At 42.3% G+C, this 16,676-nt stretch overlaps 2 protein-coding genes and 2 long non-coding RNA genes across 8 annotated transcripts in view; 1 reads left to right on the forward strand and 3 right to left on the reverse strand.

Moving 5' to 3' along the window:
* The window catches only part of Ist1 (IST1 factor associated with ESCRT-III), a 32,504-nt gene extending 19,492 nt beyond the window's left edge, over nucleotides 1-13,012 (forward strand). For 2 of the 5 annotated variants that reach the window (XM_059264031.1, XM_059264030.1), the window contains exons 2-10: nucleotides 828-930; nucleotides 2,049-2,229; nucleotides 2,623-2,710; nucleotides 5,190-5,273; nucleotides 5,768-5,878; nucleotides 7,479-7,691; nucleotides 8,399-8,491; nucleotides 9,929-9,977; nucleotides 11,730-13,012. In XM_059264031.1, coding sequence (XP_059120014.1) covers nucleotides 843-930; nucleotides 2,049-2,229; nucleotides 2,623-2,710; nucleotides 5,190-5,273; nucleotides 5,768-5,878; nucleotides 7,479-7,691; nucleotides 8,399-8,491; nucleotides 9,929-9,977; nucleotides 11,730-11,923 — 1,101 coding nt within the window. In that variant the 5' untranslated portion in view covers nucleotides 828-842 and the 3' untranslated portion in view covers nucleotides 11,924-13,012. Of the gene's footprint in view, nucleotides 1-827; nucleotides 931-2,048; nucleotides 2,230-2,622; nucleotides 2,711-5,189; nucleotides 5,274-5,767; nucleotides 5,879-7,478; nucleotides 7,692-8,398; nucleotides 8,492-9,532; nucleotides 9,978-11,729 lie in introns of all 5 variants that reach the window. The other 3 variants (XR_009379428.1, XR_009379427.1, XM_059264032.1) reach the window with 3 other exon arrangements.
* Nucleotides 615-7,014, reverse strand: LOC131911728 (uncharacterized). Its single transcript, XR_009379429.1, has 3 exons — nucleotides 6,969-7,014; nucleotides 5,287-5,528; nucleotides 615-2,261 (listed from the first exon to the last, which is right to left on the reverse strand). It is a non-coding gene; the product is annotated as an uncharacterized LOC131911728 (long non-coding RNA).
* LOC131911729 (uncharacterized) lies at nucleotides 11,156-12,500 on the reverse strand. Its single transcript, XR_009379430.1, has 2 exons — nucleotides 11,854-12,500; nucleotides 11,156-11,359 (listed from the first exon to the last, which is right to left on the reverse strand). It is a non-coding gene; the product is annotated as an uncharacterized LOC131911729 (long non-coding RNA).
* Nucleotides 13,013-13,497: 485 nt separating the features above from the next.
* Nucleotides 13,498-16,676, reverse strand: part of Pkd1l3 (polycystin 1 like 3, transient receptor potential channel interacting) — a 60,214-nt gene continuing 57,035 nt past the window's right edge. The window contains 2 exon segments of the mRNA XM_059264034.1: nucleotides 13,498-13,608; nucleotides 14,218-14,349. Of these exon segments, the coding sequence (XP_059120017.1) occupies nucleotides 13,498-13,608; nucleotides 14,218-14,349 (243 nt within the window).

The raw sequence follows: 16,676 nt of genomic DNA on the forward strand, positions 1-16,676 counted from the left end.
AAGGCTGTCAGTGTAGTTCTTGGTAAATAGTGCTCTCTTGTAGAATTCCATAGAGCAGTTCCTGCTTGTATTCCTCACCTCCCTTGTAGAAAGAACTCTCTGTGCCTGAGTAGATGCTAATGGTATTTTTGTGATACTGGACAGTAATTTTTCTCAAAGGCTCAAATTTAGTAGCAATATTTGAGAAATTAACATATATTGAATTTGGTTCTAACTTTGTCAATCTTTTTAAAAAGATCACCATTTTTGAGAGTTTTTCTTTTCTTTCTTTTTTTAAATAGGAGTACTTCCTGCCTCTTTGTTTTGATGTTGTTGTTTTTTGGGGGTTTTGTTTTTTGAGACAGTTTGTCTCTGTAGCAGTGGCTGTCATGGAACTCATGTAGACCAAGCTGGCTTTAAACTCACAGAGATCTGTCTGCCTTGGCTTCCTGAGTGTTGGGACTGAAGGTGTGTGTCACCATGCCTGGCCTCCTTGTCTTTTTAATCACCCTATTCCTGTGGCCAATACCTACACACTAATTTTATCTGTCACCAGATTCTTTCAAATTTTATATCCACTTATTCCTATTGAGTCAGTTCTTTGAACAATGGTAAAATGATATGTAAACAAGATGTTTAGATCATGTCATTGTATTAGAAAAACCCTAGGGGCAGGGGATCGCTGAGTGGTAGAGATGTGCTTAGTGTGTGCATGGTCCTGCTTCAATTCCCAGCACTAAAAAGAAAAAAGGAAGGAAGCCACTCTGGTTTATGTTACTAGTCCACCTCTAAGTAGTACTGTTTCCTGAACTAATCTGGACTCTTCATGGTGCTGCTACTTTTTCCAGGAGGAGCAGGACAGCATGCTGGGCTCCGGCTTCAAAGCTGAGCGCTTACGAGTCAATTTGAGATTAGTCATAAATCGTCTTAAACTGTTGGAGAAAAAGAAAAGTGAGTACTGTGTCCTGTTGTGTCTCCCCTCCTCCACACCCACCCCTACTTTTATTATTTTTTTTAAAACCAGCTACCAGCATCCCAAGCTGGATCTTTCAGGCTAGTACTATGGAGTCTTTCTCATAGCTTTGCATTTAGGATACATGTCTGCCTCTTGTATATAGTTAAATTGAAACACTTTGTTGCAGAGTTAGGGTTTCTATTGCAGTGAAGAAACACCATGACCACAGCAACTCTTATGAAGAAAAGTGTTTAATTGGGTGGTTAAAGTTCAGAGGTTCCGTCCATTGTCATCATGGAGAGACATGGCAGTGTGAGCAGACATGGTGCTGGAGAGACAGCTGAGAGTCCTACTTCTTGATAGGCAGTAGGAGGTGGTCTGTCTCACTAGGCATGGCTTGAGAATATGAGACCTCAGAGCCTGCCTCCATAGTGACTCACTTCCTTCAGCAAGGCCACACCTCCTAATAGCATCACTCTGTTTGGAGGCCATTTCCTTTCAAACCATCACAGAAGGGTGTGTAATGTTGACCCCTCTGTATTTGTAATCTCTGCAGCCATGGGTTCCACGTCTGTGCATTCAAACAAATGCTGATCAGAAATATTTAGAGAGAAAAATGCATATGTATTGAGTATGTACAAACTTCTTGTCATTATTCCGAAATAATACATTGTAACAGCCATTTACATAGCATTTATATTATGCTGTATAAGTAATCTAGATGTGGTTTAAAGTATATAGGAGGCTAAGCATAAGAATCTGCACATTCTGTACCATTTTATACGTCCCAGGCACTTGAGCCTTCTGATTGTAGTATCCATAGGTATCCGGGAACCAATCCTTCTTGGATTCTTAGCAACTATTGTGGGATAGTTAAGTATCCTTCTTCACTATGGCTTCTGAGTTGGAAATGTCAGCCTATATCATAGTTTCATCTCTGTAGGGTGGGGAATTCTAGAGCAGTTATGATGAGGTAGATGTGTCAGGAGTATGAGCTAGGTTACTGTGGATTGCAGCATGAGTCTCTCAGTCTTGTCTGTTGGGTGGAGGTCTGCCTAGTGGCCAGGTCCCAGTGTATCACTGCTGTGTGACTGGAATGGGGTTTGTGTTCCAGCGGAACTGGCTCAGAAAGCGAGGAAGGAGATTGCTGACTATCTGGCTGCTGGGAAGGATGAGCGAGCCCGCATCCGTGTGGAGCACATTATCCGGGAGGACTACCTCGTGGAGGCCATGGAGATCCTGGAGCTGTACTGTGATCTGCTGCTGGCTCGGTTTGGCCTTATCCAGTCTATGAAGTAAGATATCTTGCCTCAGAGGCTAAACAAATCTGGAATTTGAGAATGGAGTAATACTATCTCAGTCTACATGTATCTGCAGCAGGCTAACACTAGGAGGTACTTTCACATTCCCAAGGATCTTTTTGCCTATTAGTGAAAGGAAAACAGAATCTGAATCCAGTCTCCCAGGTTTGAGTCTTGGTTCAGCTTGTGTGAGGTTTTGTGGACTTGGGCATGTCACTTAGTTTTGTTTCTCCAAAAGCAAAATAGGGAAATGAAGAGGCTAGAATGCCAATGACCAGGAGCCAGTATAGTTTGTGAAATAACTTTGGAGGTCATCTGGTACATGATAAACTATGATTTTTTTGGTTTTAAAGCATGTTAAATTATATGTATATTTTTCTTCATTAGAGAGCTAGATTCTGGTCTGGCTGAATCTGTGTCTACACTGATCTGGGCTGCTCCTCGGCTTCAGTCAGAAGTGGCTGAGTTGAAAATAGTAAGTACAAACGGTTTCTGTAATGTCTGTAGACTTTGGTTTGTTTTAGACGAGGTCTCACTGTGTCACTCTAGTTGGCCTGAAACTCACAGAAATCTACCCTTTTCTACCTTTGCATGCTGCGGTTAAAGGTGTGTACCACCATGCCCAGCATTTGTAGTTTTTGATATTATTAAAAAAATCTGGCTGGGCGGTGGTGGCGCACGCCTTTAATCCCAGCCTTCCGGAGGCAGAGCCAGATGGATCTCTGTGAGTTCGAGGCCAGCCTGGTCTACAGAGCAAGTTCCAGGACAGGCACCAAAAACTACACAGAGAAACCCTGCCTCGGAAAAAAATAAATATAAATAAATAAGTCTGTTTGTTCGCCTGGGTATCTGATTCTTCTAGTTTTGAAGTAGACTTTGTTAAGTAGTTATTCCTTTTCAGACCTTTATGGCATAGAACATTGTTTTGAAAATTTGAACAACTTTCTAAAAGGCAGATTTACGTGCTAACTTAATTTTTTTTTTTTTTTTTTTTTTTTTTAATTTTTCGAGGTAGGGTTTCTCTCTGTAGCCCTGGCTGTCCTGGAACTCACTCTGTAGACCAGGCTGGCCTTGAACTCATAGATTCGCCTGCCTCTGCCTCCCTAGTGCTGAAATTAAAGGTGTGTTTCACCACCGCCTGGCTTCTCTTAAATTATTTTTTTGTTGGGTGTGGTGGTCTGTACATATAATCCCAGTACTTTGGAGGCTGAAGTGAAAGGGCATGAGTAAAGGCCAGCCTGGACTACATTGCATGACCCTGTCTCACAAAGAAGGGGGCAGGCAGAAAACCTTACATATATTATATGCACACGTATTTGCTTGTTATAGTACTTAATCTTATTTATATACATGGGAAAGCATTTTGCTCTCTAGCGTCTTGTTTTTGTGGTACTAGGGGTTAAACTAGGGCCTCACACACACTAGCAGCTGCTCTATCACTGAGCTACATCCATTTCCAGAACATTTTTTGTTTTGTTTTTAGATTTTTAATTTTATGTGTATGAGTGTTTTCCTGCCTGCATGTATGTATGTGCATTATGTCCATGCCTGGTATCTGCAGAGGCCAGAGGAGGATGTCAGTTTCCCTAGAACTCAAGTTATAGGCACTTGTGAGTTGCCACAGCAGATGTTGTTTATTGCTGAGCCATCTGTCCCAGTTTTCATTTTTTTGAGACAGAGTCTCATGTAATCCAGGGTGGTTTTGAATTTGTTTTGTAATTGAAAGTGACCTTGAACTCCTGATCTTTCTGCCTTTATCTTCCGAGTGCTGGGATGGTAGGCCTGTGCTGCACAAGCCAGAACAGTTCTTTGTTTGCTTTTTGAGACTGGTTTATCTGTGTAGCCCTGGCTATTCTAGAACTCACTCTGTAGACCAGGCTGGCCCCGAACTCAAAGAGATCCACTGCCTCTGCTTCCCAAGTGCTGGGATTAAAGGCGTGCATCACCACCACCTGACTCAGAACAGTTCTTACACAATTGTAAAGCGCACAATTAAAACATTTTAAGTAACAAATCCTGTGTTGAGTCAACTCCTTGCTCTAAACCCCTATGGTAGCTTTCTGTTGTTCTTATGATAGAAACACAGTGCCAGGGTTTGTATTGTCTAACCCCATGTGCCCATCTTCAGTTGTTACTATACTCTTAGTTCTACACTATAGGCTTGCTAACTTTGCTTCAGGTTTGTGTATTGACCATGTTTAGCCCCATGAGACCTTTACACATTTTCCTAGAACAATTCTCTTTCTATTTTTGTTGAGTTAACTTGTTTTGTTTCTTACTATGTAGTCCTGACTGGTCTCAAACTCATAGGGCTCCTCCTGCTTCTGCCTCCCATTAGGGGTTACAGAGACATGGTACTGTACCCAGCTCTTTGCTTAGTTAACTTCTCATTATCTTCCAAATGTTGACAAAACACTTGTTTTCTGCAGAGGCACCCTCATCTCACTTTTCTGCTCAGGTCTGATTTGCATGTGTGCCTACCTTCCTTTAGTAGGGTTTATCCTAACTGCAGGTGGACCTTACTGGATTTTTTTATTGTTAATATTATTTTACACAGAGATTATAAGACTCCCTAAAAGTAGAAATAGTGTCTATTTTCATTCATCATCATATTACTATTTTTGGAGAGTAGGAGAGGAGTTTTGAGAAAAGGTCTCATGTAGCCCAGGCTAGCCTTGAACTGATCCTCTTGCTTCTACCTCCCTAGTTGATCACAGGTGTATGCCACCTTGCTCAACTCGTTGTATTTACAGTATTTATCATTCTTAACGATAGTGTTTGGAGTTAGGTTGTTGCTTTCTGGGTAGATGAATAAATAATGTATACTTACCAAGGTTTTATAGGCATTGTTATTTTAAACCCAGTCATGGAGATATGTTTTATGTTGATAGGAAGTGTGAAATTGTTTATGGGAGTGGTTTCTCTTATAATTTTTCTTCTTTTTTTTTTTCTAGGTTGCTGATCAGCTCTGTGCTAAATATAGCAAGGAGTATGGCAAATTGTGCAGGACCAATCAGATTGGGACTGTGAATGATAGGGTAATGAACGTACCTGGTAAATAGGACCCAGTGGGACAGGTAGTTTTATTACCAGCGGGGGCTTGAGTTGTGCAGGTGCATGGTTGAGGTAGTCGAGGGATGTCTTTTATAGTATAGTGAAGGTCAGGGGCAACTGTGGCCGGCAGTGCAGTCTGTCCTCTCCCTGCCAACACCTGGTTGTGTGCTTGCTTTTCTCTTTTTCATCTTCTGTGAGTTATGAAGGCGGGAAGGAAAGTGGAAAGAAGGGTTGGATGACTGAAACAGGGAAGGCATTAGTGTTGAATCTTTTCTTGGTACCCGTCTCATACATAGCTAGAGAGTGTGAGAAGAGCATGGGTCCTGTAATGTGCCTCTGACTGAAAAAAAATAGTTGATCTTTATTCTTATCTTCCTCAATTTTACCAGTGAAATGAGAGGAACTAATTTTGAAAAAGAAACAGGTTAGGATTAGGCTGGTTGTATAGATGCTTCTTAACGTTCATCTGTTATTACAGCTGATGCACAAACTGAGTGTAGAAGCCCCACCCAAAATCCTAGTGGAGAGATACCTGATTGAAATTGCCAAGAATTACAATGTGCCCTATGAGCCTGATTCTGTGGTCATGGTAAGTTTATGCCAGAGCACAAAGGAAAAGCAGTCTCTAGGACTTCTTGGGGGGTGTGTGTGTGTATTATTTATACTAGCTGAATTGGAATGTGTAAGCCTTTGTTCAGCTTACTTACTTAACAATAAATACACCTGCAAATCTCATAGGCACTTAAAACATGAGATTGAATGAGTGAAGACATCTTGAGAATGCACAACCTTGACAGAAACATAAAAGCATGTTATTTTTGCCTTAAGATGTGTTAGACTTGTTTATGTTGCATTTGTTTAACTCTGTGAAGCTGTGTTACTTTTCCTGCCTAAAACACCTGATTAGTCTAATAAAGAACTGAACAACCAATAGCTAGACAGGAGAGGGATAGGCAAGGCTGCCAGGCAGAGAGAGTAAAGAGGAGAGCGAGAAGAGAGGGAGGAGGGAGAAAAGGAGATGGAGAGGATGCCAGGGGCCAGCCACCCAGCTCCACAGCCAGCAGCAGAGTAAGAAGAAAGGCCTGTAGTATATAGAAAGCTAAAAGCCCAGAGGCAAAAGATAGGTGGAAAAATTTAAGAAAAGCTGGCTAGAGCCAGGCGGTGGTGGTGCACACCTTTAATCCCAGCACTCGGGAGGCAGAGCCAGGCGGATCTCTGAGTCTACAGAGCGAGATCCAGGACAGGCACCAAAAACTACACAGAGAAGCACTGACTTGAAAAAACTGGGGTGGGAGGGGAAGCGGGGAGCAAAGAAAAGCTGGCTAGAAACAAGCCAAGCTAAGGCTGGGCATTCATAAGTAAGAATAAGTCTCTGAGTATTTGGGAGCTGGGTGGTAGGCCCACAAAGAGCAAAGAGAAAAAAAATACCAACTATACTACATAGTTCATTTATGTGCTATGTGCAGGTAGTGGTCAAAAAGCTGTGGAGATACATGTAAAACAAATTCCCTGTCCTGAACTGATTGAACAGTTAAGTTTAGTGTGGTGTGGTAGAAGCTCTTACGCTAATCAAACCTCCAGCACACAAACACCCCCAGGACAGGCAGCAGTGTGTGTCCCATCTGTCTGTCTCCCCCTCCCCAACTCTCAGGAGTATTAATGGGTGGAAGCTCATATACCTGAGTGTTCCTTCAGAGCTGGCCCTCTGTGTTCTTTCTTGCGGCTCTCCCCCCCCCCCCCCCCCCCCGAATCTGACCAGGACAGGGAGTTTTTTTTTTTTTTTTTGGTTTTTCGAGACAGGGTTTCTCTGTGTAGCTTTGCGCCTTTCCTGGGACTCACTTGGTAGTCCAGGCTGGCCTCGAACTCACAGAGATCCGCCTGGCTCTGCCTCCCGAGTGCTGGGATTAAAGGCGTGCGCCACCACCGCCCGGCGACAGGGAGTTTTAAACTCTATATTCTGCCCTCTTCCTTCTCTTGGAGACCTTTGTAGATTCCCTTATTTCCTAGGGAATCATCTGAGGCTGTGGTGGAGCATTGCAGTGTAGTGTTTTCCCCACCTGCACTCTCCCTGCAGGTGCTGATGTTGTAAGGACTCCAGAATAAACAACTTATGCTTATATGTGTATACTTAGACTTTCCTAGGGAACATGGTTGTGGACATGGATTAAGTACTTGTGTCTTTTTCTTAGGCAGAAGCTCCTGCTGGGGTGGAGACAGATCTTATTGATGTTGGATTTACAGATGATGTGAAGAAAGGTGGTCCTGGAAGAGGAGGAGGGGGCGGGTTCACAGCTCCTGTTGGTGGACCTGATGGAACAGTGCCAATGCCCATGCCCATGCCCATGCCTATGCCCATGCCCTCTCCAAATGCTCCCTTCTCATATCCCCTGCCAAAGGGACCAGTAAGTATGTGTATATAAAGAAAGTGTGGATGTGAGCTTTAGAAAATGTTGCAGAAGAGGACATAGAGGCTCTGTAAACACACTGAGGAATTATAAGTTTCCAGGGTTACAGAACAATAAGAATATTTGTGTTAGCTGAGTAACCAAGCAAGTGTGTTGAGGAACAGTATCAGATTGAGGAAAGTCCTTGGCTTCTGCTGCAAGTACTGAAGTAGAAAAATCTAAAGATAGTGGTAGGAAAAGGTTACTAAATACCTGGGTACCTGTTGCAGTAATGCTAGTAGTTTTTTGTTTTTTGTTTTGTTTCTGAAAGTAAACTTTCCTTTATTACCAGGCTGAAAAACCCTTGTTGATAGGATGTCGGTTTTACAGTAGGTTATTTATAACAAGAAGATGATTCAATTTTTTTCCTTGGAGACAGACACTGAAGCACTTGAGGTGGTAATTTGAGGAATAACCTTTGTAGGTCTTTAAACTTTCAGTCTTTCTGACCACAGGTCTTTAAACTTTCAGTCTTTCTGACCACATGTGGTCCTTTTGAGCCTTTCTTTGCTTTGAGGAGCTTAAATACATACATACATACATACATACATACATACATACATACATACATACATAATGTGTGTGTGTTCACACATATTTCTTCCCATCCCACACAGAAGTTACAGATTGGGAGCAGTGTTTCTGATACTGCTTTTCTCTTGCAGTCGGATTTCAGTGGATTGCCAGTGGGGACTTACCAGGCCTTTCCTAACATTCACCCACCTCAGATACCAGCAACTCCCCCATCGTATGAATCTGTAAGTGCCTGAGCTCTTTGATAAACGGCAGGAGAGTGAATCCCATGAAGAGAGCAAAATAATAACAGGGAAGGCAAACTTTTGATCAACTTAGTATGGGTATTGCTCTTGCTTTGGGATTCTTCGTTGCTTTCATACTGCCCTGGAGATGGGGAGCGCTGTTGGTGGCATTTGTGGTGGGCATGCTGTGTCAGCACTGAGGCCAGGAATCAGGAAGGAGCTGCTCTTAGGAAGTTACAGTCTCTTATGGGCATGGTGGCACATGCCTATAGTCTCAGCACTTTGGAGGATCAGGAGTTCAAGGTCAGCCTGGATTACATGAGCTTATCTAAAAAAAAGTTAAAAAGAAAGTTGTAGAGCCCTACTAGAGCACTTAATCCAGATATATTTGTTTTACTAGCTAGTCTGAGAATCACATTGAGCTACTGTATAATTTGATATTAAGATATATTAAAGCATCAGTTTTTTTATTTTTAAGTTTTCAGTATTCATGGGGAAGAATAGTAATGGTATTTGACTTAAACAAAAGTGTTTAGTTAGTCGTTTTTGGCCTGTAGTGTTGGTTTCACATTTTATTCTTACAGTTAAAACTTATATAGAGCAAACCTGTGGCACAGGTCAGTCATCTTAGCAGCTTGGGAGCTGAAATAGATAGATCACAAATATAAGACCTTGATTCAAAATAAAGAGTAAAAACCATTGGGAAGTAGTTGAGTGGTCAGGTGTGTGTCTATCATGTAGCAGGCCCTAGGTGCAGTCCCTACTGCTTAGGGGTTTGGGGTAATTGCGTAAATAGCTCATGTAGTAAAGATGTCTTGAACTGTTTGTAAGAGCAGCTCTGCTTCACAATTACTTGTTTTCTGCCAGTCTTGCATATATATATGGACATGACTCACATACATGTCTTTGAGAGCTGTTTCCAGCCTATGGTTTACTTAGAAAACAAGTTGGTATGGGATTTGCTATGTAAATTGCTCACCTAGGAAGCTCTCCCTGATCCTTAGTTTGCTTATCATTCTTCCCATTGGTTTTCATCTCTAGTTGATGTGTTTTCTCCTGGAACTGAGTCTTTCTCACGTTTTAGTATTCCATGTATTAAAACATGGTCAACTGTGTATGGAATGAGGTGGATCTTCACCAGTCCTTGAGGCCTTGGTACTTGTAGATTTACTAGTTTGCTTTGCCTGGAAGCTGAAAAGTGTCACAGTGTGGTAAGACTTCTCTTTCTTTTTGCTTAGCAGTTCAGAGGTTGGCATGGTGTCCATGTGGTTTAGAGAAGCATGGACAGACTAGGAGGCATTTTCCTCAGAGCAAATTCTGTTGCTTTTGGTGAACAGCTTAGCTTTTGGAAAACACAGGGGCTAATACCAGTATTAGTTCTTTGTCTAGAGATGCCTTTCATTGTCTTTTCCTTTGGTAACAATCTGTGTTTTACAGGTTGATGACATTAATGGTGATAAAAATGTTTCTTCTGCACAGATTGTTGGTGAGTGTTTCAGAAAGCTTCACGCTGCTGAATCCTCTTCTCTCACTATTCCTCTCTCCATGGCCATGGCATTCACCCAAGGACCATGTCCTCTTTTCAAATAGAATGTGTCTAACACAGAACTCAGGACTTCTTGCTTTAAAACATAAAATATTTTTCCTAGCCCCAATCTTCCAATTCTGTGTTTTATTTTTAGTCACCTAAGTTTTTTAAAGTACATTTTTATTATTTTTTATTATATATATGTATGTGGGTTTATACACGTGAGTGCAGGTCTCTGTGGAGGCTGGAGGACTCTCTTGGGGCTGCAATGTTAGGTGGTTGTTTTTCCTTTTTTTTTTTTTTTTTTTTTTCCAAGACAGAGTTCCTCAGTATAGCCCTGGCTGTACTGGAACTCACTTTATAGACTACAAGGCTGGCCTCAAACTCAGAGATCTACCTGCTTCTGCCTCCCAAGTGCTGGGATCAAAGGCATGCCCCCTCGCCCAAGTCTGGCTTGAAAGGTGGTTTTGATATAAGGTAGAAGCTGAACTTGGAACTTCTGGAAGAGTAACATGTGCTTTTAATGGTTGAGCCATCTCTCTAGGCCTCCCTAATTAAAAAAAAAAAACTTCATTATTTTGTGTATATGGGTGTGTGTATGTCTATGCACCACATGCATGCAGCGCCCCTGGAGACCAGAAGAGAGTATTGGATCCTTTGGAACTGGATTTAAGACTGTTGTGAGTGGCCATGTGGGTTCTGGGTCCTCTGGAAGAGCTTTTAATCACTGGGCCATCACTCTAACCCTCCACCCCAGCTGTTTTTTGAAGTGACATATTGGTGTCTTAGTTAGGTTTCTATTGCTGTAATAAAACACCATGATCAAAAGTAACTCTAGGAGGAAGGGTTTATTTTGCTTACACTTCCATATCATAGTCCAAATTGTCAAATTTAGGGCAGGAATCTGGAGGCAGGAACTGAAGCGGAAGCCGTGGAGGAATGCTCTCTACCTGCTCAACCTCATGGCTTGCTCAGCCTGTTTTCTTATACTACTCAGGACCACCCACCTAGGGGAGGCATTAATCTGGTGGGGGCATTTTCTCAATTGAGGTTCCTTCTTCCCAAATGATTCTAGCTTGTGTCTAGTTGATATAAACTAGCCAGCACACAGGGCTAAACAGCACAAACAATAAGGGTGAGTTTTCATAAAGTAAGCATGATTAAAGTTGTTCAATAAGTTAAAAAATGAAGTGCTGCTAGCACCGCAGAAAGCACATTTAAAATGGGAGAAGTTGGGTGTGGTGGTTCGTCTGTAATACCAGCACTGGGAAGCTGGGGCTGTAAGTTCAGTGGTGGGCATTTGCTTAGCATGTTCAAGTCCCTGGATTTGATCTCCAGTGCTGAAAGAGAAGGAGAAGAAAAAAAGCAAACTGGAAGACTTAATACAGACTAGACTATTACATCAAATAGTACCAGTGTTAAGATGACCTTAGCCTTCCTTATCCTCTTGCTTCTACCTCCCCAGTGCTGGCCATGATGGGCATAAACCACCATACCCAGCGTGTGCAGTGCTGGGGTAAAACCAAGAGCTTTGTGTATACTAGGCAAATACTCTGCTAACTGAGCTGCATCCCCAGCCTCTCCAGTTTGATCTTTTTCTGTCCTCTGCCAAAGGGATTGTGGGGTTTTTGGGTGGTAGTTTTGTCAAAGGATGGCTGAGTCATTTCTCTGCTATTTGTAACATTGTGCTCTTTGCCCTGATTTAATTAGGACCCAAGCCAGAAGCTCCTGCAAAGCCCCCTTCCAGACCCATGGATAATTACAACAACTTTGTATTGCCAGAGTTGCCGTCTGTGCCAGACACACTCCCAACTGCTTCTGCTGGAGCCAGTACCTCAGCATCAGAAGACATAGACTTCGATGATCTTTCTCGGAGATTCGAGGAACTGAAAAAGAAAACATAGGTCTCTTAAACCAGGAAGTTGAGACTGAACAGTTCTTCCTTGTAACAATGCATCTCCATGAAATTCCGTTTCATCTGTTAACCATCACTGAGCACTCTCCTTGGGGCTCTCTGCTGCTCTACCAGTCGTGTTGCTTTCCAGTTCTCTAGTGACACTAAGAGACTAACAGCTAGAGACTGTGCCTGGAGCAGTTGGCTTCTGGTGGCTGTGTTTGCCTGTCTGTCTTTCTGTCACATGGATCCTTGGTTCTCTCCTGGCCATTCCATTTCCAAAGGAGTGAGAAGTATTGTGGGTAGAGTTGCCAAAGATGGCTGGACCATGGAAGAGAGTACCCTATGACGTGTTTCAACCTTGACTTGTAAATGCATCCCTCTGCATGGGGCTGATTGTAGAGAGAATCATGGCCGCCATGTGTTTTCTCAAATGAGTTAGATGGCTCAGGAAGCCACTGTCACGGTTCCTGGAGGCAGGGCCTCTCATTGACCTATACACTACTCCTTGCTGCAGGGCACTGTTCCACCTGGATCCAGTTGCAAAGTTTGTTTGGAAAAGTTCTCTCTTAGTTCTACTGGATTCTCAGGGAGCCCTCTGTGGCCTTTTGCTTTATTTTGAGTGCTGTGTTTCCCTTTTAGGAAAGAGCAGCACTATAGGAATTTGTTTTTCTCATAGCATGTTAGGTGGAAAGCATAGGTCTCTATCCAAGCCTCGGTGGGCTTCCAGTTGCCTTAATAGAAATACTCAAGTCTCTTGGGTAGAGAGCTGGAAGCCTACAGGAAAGGAGGGATAACGTTTTCATTTGAAAACTTTTATGATTAAGGGAATCTTTACAAACTGCTATCTTAAGTTTTAGTGCCATGTGGCTGTAGCTCACTGCTTTCCTGGGTGGATATGACTCTTTATTATGGTAACATATGTGCTTCTTTGCCCCTAGCCAAAGCTACCCTTCCCCAAGAGGTTAGCTTTGGGACTGGAAGATGAGATTTTTTGCTTATGTATATTTCTGTACATACCTGTTTTAAGCAACTTCATTGTTTTTGATTGTTTTGTCTCATAGCTCAGTAGCTGCTAATAAAGATCTCATGTCCTGTTTTCTCTAGTGTTGGTCAAATGAATGGATTTTAGTGGAGAATATTTTACCCAGGTGACTCATAATTAGTGTATAAGCCAGATCCAGTCTTCACTTTCCACTCCCTTAGGACTGCAGGTGTCAGGAGCTGTTGGGGCTCATTTCCATCCCTGGACTTGAGCTCAGATAGCATCTATGAATTTGCTTGCCTGCTACTCTGTTTTTAGTAAGCTGCAGTTGAGCTCAATCTTGGCATGAGTGGTGAGCATTCTGTTACCTGCTAGTTGGCAGTATAGCTGGATTGTGCTATGTACTTAGCATATCATTCTCCTTATTAAACTGCTGAAGTCCATCAGCAAGGTTATGGAGACAATAGGATTTTGATTCTCCACTAACACTAAGTGTTACACTTCTGTCATGAAATGTAAAGTATTATCAATAATACAGTAAAATGTAAGCTAGGCTAGGCAATAATGCGATTAAGATAGTTCATCTTAAGACACAGATGTCAATACCCAGTGTTGTCAGCAGGCTTCTCAGATGCAGGATTCTGGTGCTGGCGGATTCCTAACAAACTTGAGAGCTTTTGTAGTAACATATCTGTCAGTGTAGCTTCTTTCTGAGTATTTGAAGACAGAGAGAAAAGTTAGTGACCTGAGATTGTAGGTGAAAATACCAAAGATACCCCTCCAAAAAGCTCATAAATATAGTAAAGACACTAATAATGGCTTACTGTCAGATGTAGGGAATGTCTACTGAATGGTTGGAGACCGGTTGTTTATGTCTTGGCAATTTGATTTCCTAGGAAAGTAACTGAGGCCACTCAAGGAAATGTGCATTATGTCATGGTGTCTTAACTTTTGTAACCCAGATTGGCCTTGAACTCTGAGTTCTATCTCCACTTCCAAATGTTGGCATTACAAGTGTGTGCCACCATACCTGTATTAAAGCAGTGGTTCTCAACCTGTGGGTTGTGACCCCTTTGGGATCAAATCAACCTTCCACAGGGGTTGCCTAAGACCATTAGAGAAAACAGATATTTATATCACAATTCACAAAGTAACAAAATAACTGTTATGAAGTAGCAACGAAAATTATTTTATGGTGGGGGTCACCACAACATGAGGAACTGTACTAAAGGGTCACAGAATTAGGAAGGTTGAGAACCACTTTCCAGTTATAGGAAATCGTGACAGTCAATTGTTCAGTTACTGGACCAGTTACTCACCTCAAGGGCCTTCCTTTCTTTTCCAAAAACAATGAGAATGGCAGAAACAAAAAGATTAATGATCACAAGTCCCATCAAGATGATACTAGTGAGGACCAGAAAGGAGCCGAGGACCGGGTAGAGAGCGATGACCTGGGAAGACAGTAAGGCCTCTTGGAGTTTACACCCTGTGCTAACATCTGGGATTTATTTCTAAGTACACAGTTGAATCTGATGAAACCACGGAGAGAAAAAGATTCAAAGGAAAATACTTTTGGTTGGTTGGTTGGTTTGTTTGTTTTTCAAGACAGGGTTTCTCTGTGTAGTTTTGGTGCCTGTCCTGGATCTCACACTGTAGACCAGGCTGGTCTCGAACTCACAGAGATCCTCCTGGCTCTGCCTCCCCAGTGCTGGGATTAAAGGTGTGTGCCACCTCCGCCTGGCTTAAGGTGCTCTTTTTAACAAATGGTGGGTTTTTTTTTCTCCTTTGTTGTTGGCCTTTTCATTGTTGCTACTAAGGCCTGTTAACCAATGACTGATTCCCTGGTGAATACAGCTGCAACCATAACAGTATACAAATAACAGTTGCATCCTTTCTTGGGAAGAAAGCTGCTGATTTAACTTATTTAATCAGTAATCTTTGAATCACTGGTGTGCTGGCTAGTTTTATGTCAACTTGACACACACTGTAGTCTTCTGAGAGGAGGAAAACGCATCTATAAGATTAGGCTGTAGGCAAGCCTGTAGAGCATTTTCTTTCTTTCTTTCTTTTTTAACTTTATTCTGTGTATTTTTCACATCATGCATCCTCATACCATTCATCTCCCTGTCCCTTCATATCTGCCCTCTGCCCTTGCAATCTCCCCCACAAAATGAAAATTAAAAGAAAAAAATCTTGTCACAGAAGCTGTAATGTGACACAGTGAATCACACAGTATATCCTTTTGTCCATATTTCTTTACTTGCAAGTGTTCATTGCAGAGTCATTGGTCTGGTTGGCGTTTTCTTAATCAGTGATTGATGTGGCAGGGCCCAGCCCATTGTGGGTGGTACCACTCTAGACCGGTGCCCCTGGGTTCTATAAGAAAGCAGGCCAAGCAAAGCTATGAGGAGCTAGCTGGTAAGGAGAACCCATGGCCTGTGCATCAGCTCTTTCCTCCAGGTTCCTGCAAGCCTCGAGTTCAGGTCTTGGCCTCCATCAGTAGACTGTGAGGGTATGTAATCCAAATAAACCCTTTCCTCCCAAGTTGCTTTTGTTCAGGGTGTTTGATTGCAGCAGTAGAAACCCCGACTAAGACAAGGAGTCAGCAGAGTGATTAATTGTATAAGTGTCACTAGTTCCACTAATTTCCTGATCACATAAGCCCTTCAGTGTTAGGACTCAAATCCTCATAAGATGCCTATTTGAAGTCTCCCCTTCACTTGGTTCATTTTGTGTAAAATTACATTTATGGGACTGTGTGCCTTTTTTATAATTATCTTAATGTTCTAACCAGCATACCTAACTCAAACATAATTTTTTGTGAAGTACCTTGTCCTCTATGTAATATAGGAAGACAAGGATTTATGTGGGTGAGCAAAGAGTAAACTCACCAAGATGTGTGTGTAGTTTTTGTTTTTTTGTTTGTTTTCTAAATCTTTGGGTACCTGCCACCCAGCTCCCAAATAAATACACAGAGATTTATTCTTACTTATGAATGCCTGGCCTTGGCTTGTTTCTAGCCAGCTTTTCTAACTAAACTTAAATTATCCTGTTTCTCTTCTACATTTTGCCTGTGGGCTTTTTACCTTTATTCTATACTTTGTTCATTTTATATCTTTCTTTTCTTCTTACTCTGTGGTTGGCCCCTGGTGTCTTCTCTTTCTCCTTTTCTCGCTCTTCGCTCTCTCTTTTTCAAGCCTAGATTTCTCCTATTTATTCTCTCGGCCTGCCAGCCCCGCCTATCCCTCTCCTGCCTAGCTACTGGATATTCAGCTCTTTATCAGACCATCAGGTGTTTCAGACAGGCATAGTAACACAGCTTTACAGTGTTAAACAAATGCAACAACCTTTGCACTGTAAATAAATATTCCACAGCATAAATAAATGTAAACACATCTTAAACTAATATTCCACAACACGTGTGTTAACTGTGAAAAGAACGAATGCGTTCTTTCTGGCACGACCTTTGGTTAGTTCGTCACACAGTTTCAGAGGGCCTTTGAGAGCCTCAGCAGCTTGGGCTGTTCTGGCAGAAGAATGAGGGCATGGGGGAAGAGGAGGTGAGGAGGAGCATAAGTGCTTAGGAAGCAATGGATGGTGAGTAGTGCGGTGTCGTGCCCAGGCACTACTTTGAGACAAGGGCAAAGGGTGTAGGTTCTCCTTATCCTGTGCAGCGCAAGGTTTCTTAATAAGCAACCTTACCATCCCACTCGTTAAAGCTACTAAGCCAAACAGGAATCTGAAAGGAAATGAGGCTGCTTCTACTCTTATTTATCTG

Source organism: Peromyscus eremicus, chromosome 5 (assembly GCF_949786415.1).
Source record: "Peromyscus eremicus chromosome 5, PerEre_H2_v1, whole genome shotgun sequence".
Taxonomy (NCBI): Eukaryota; Metazoa; Chordata; class Mammalia; order Rodentia; family Cricetidae; genus Peromyscus; species Peromyscus eremicus.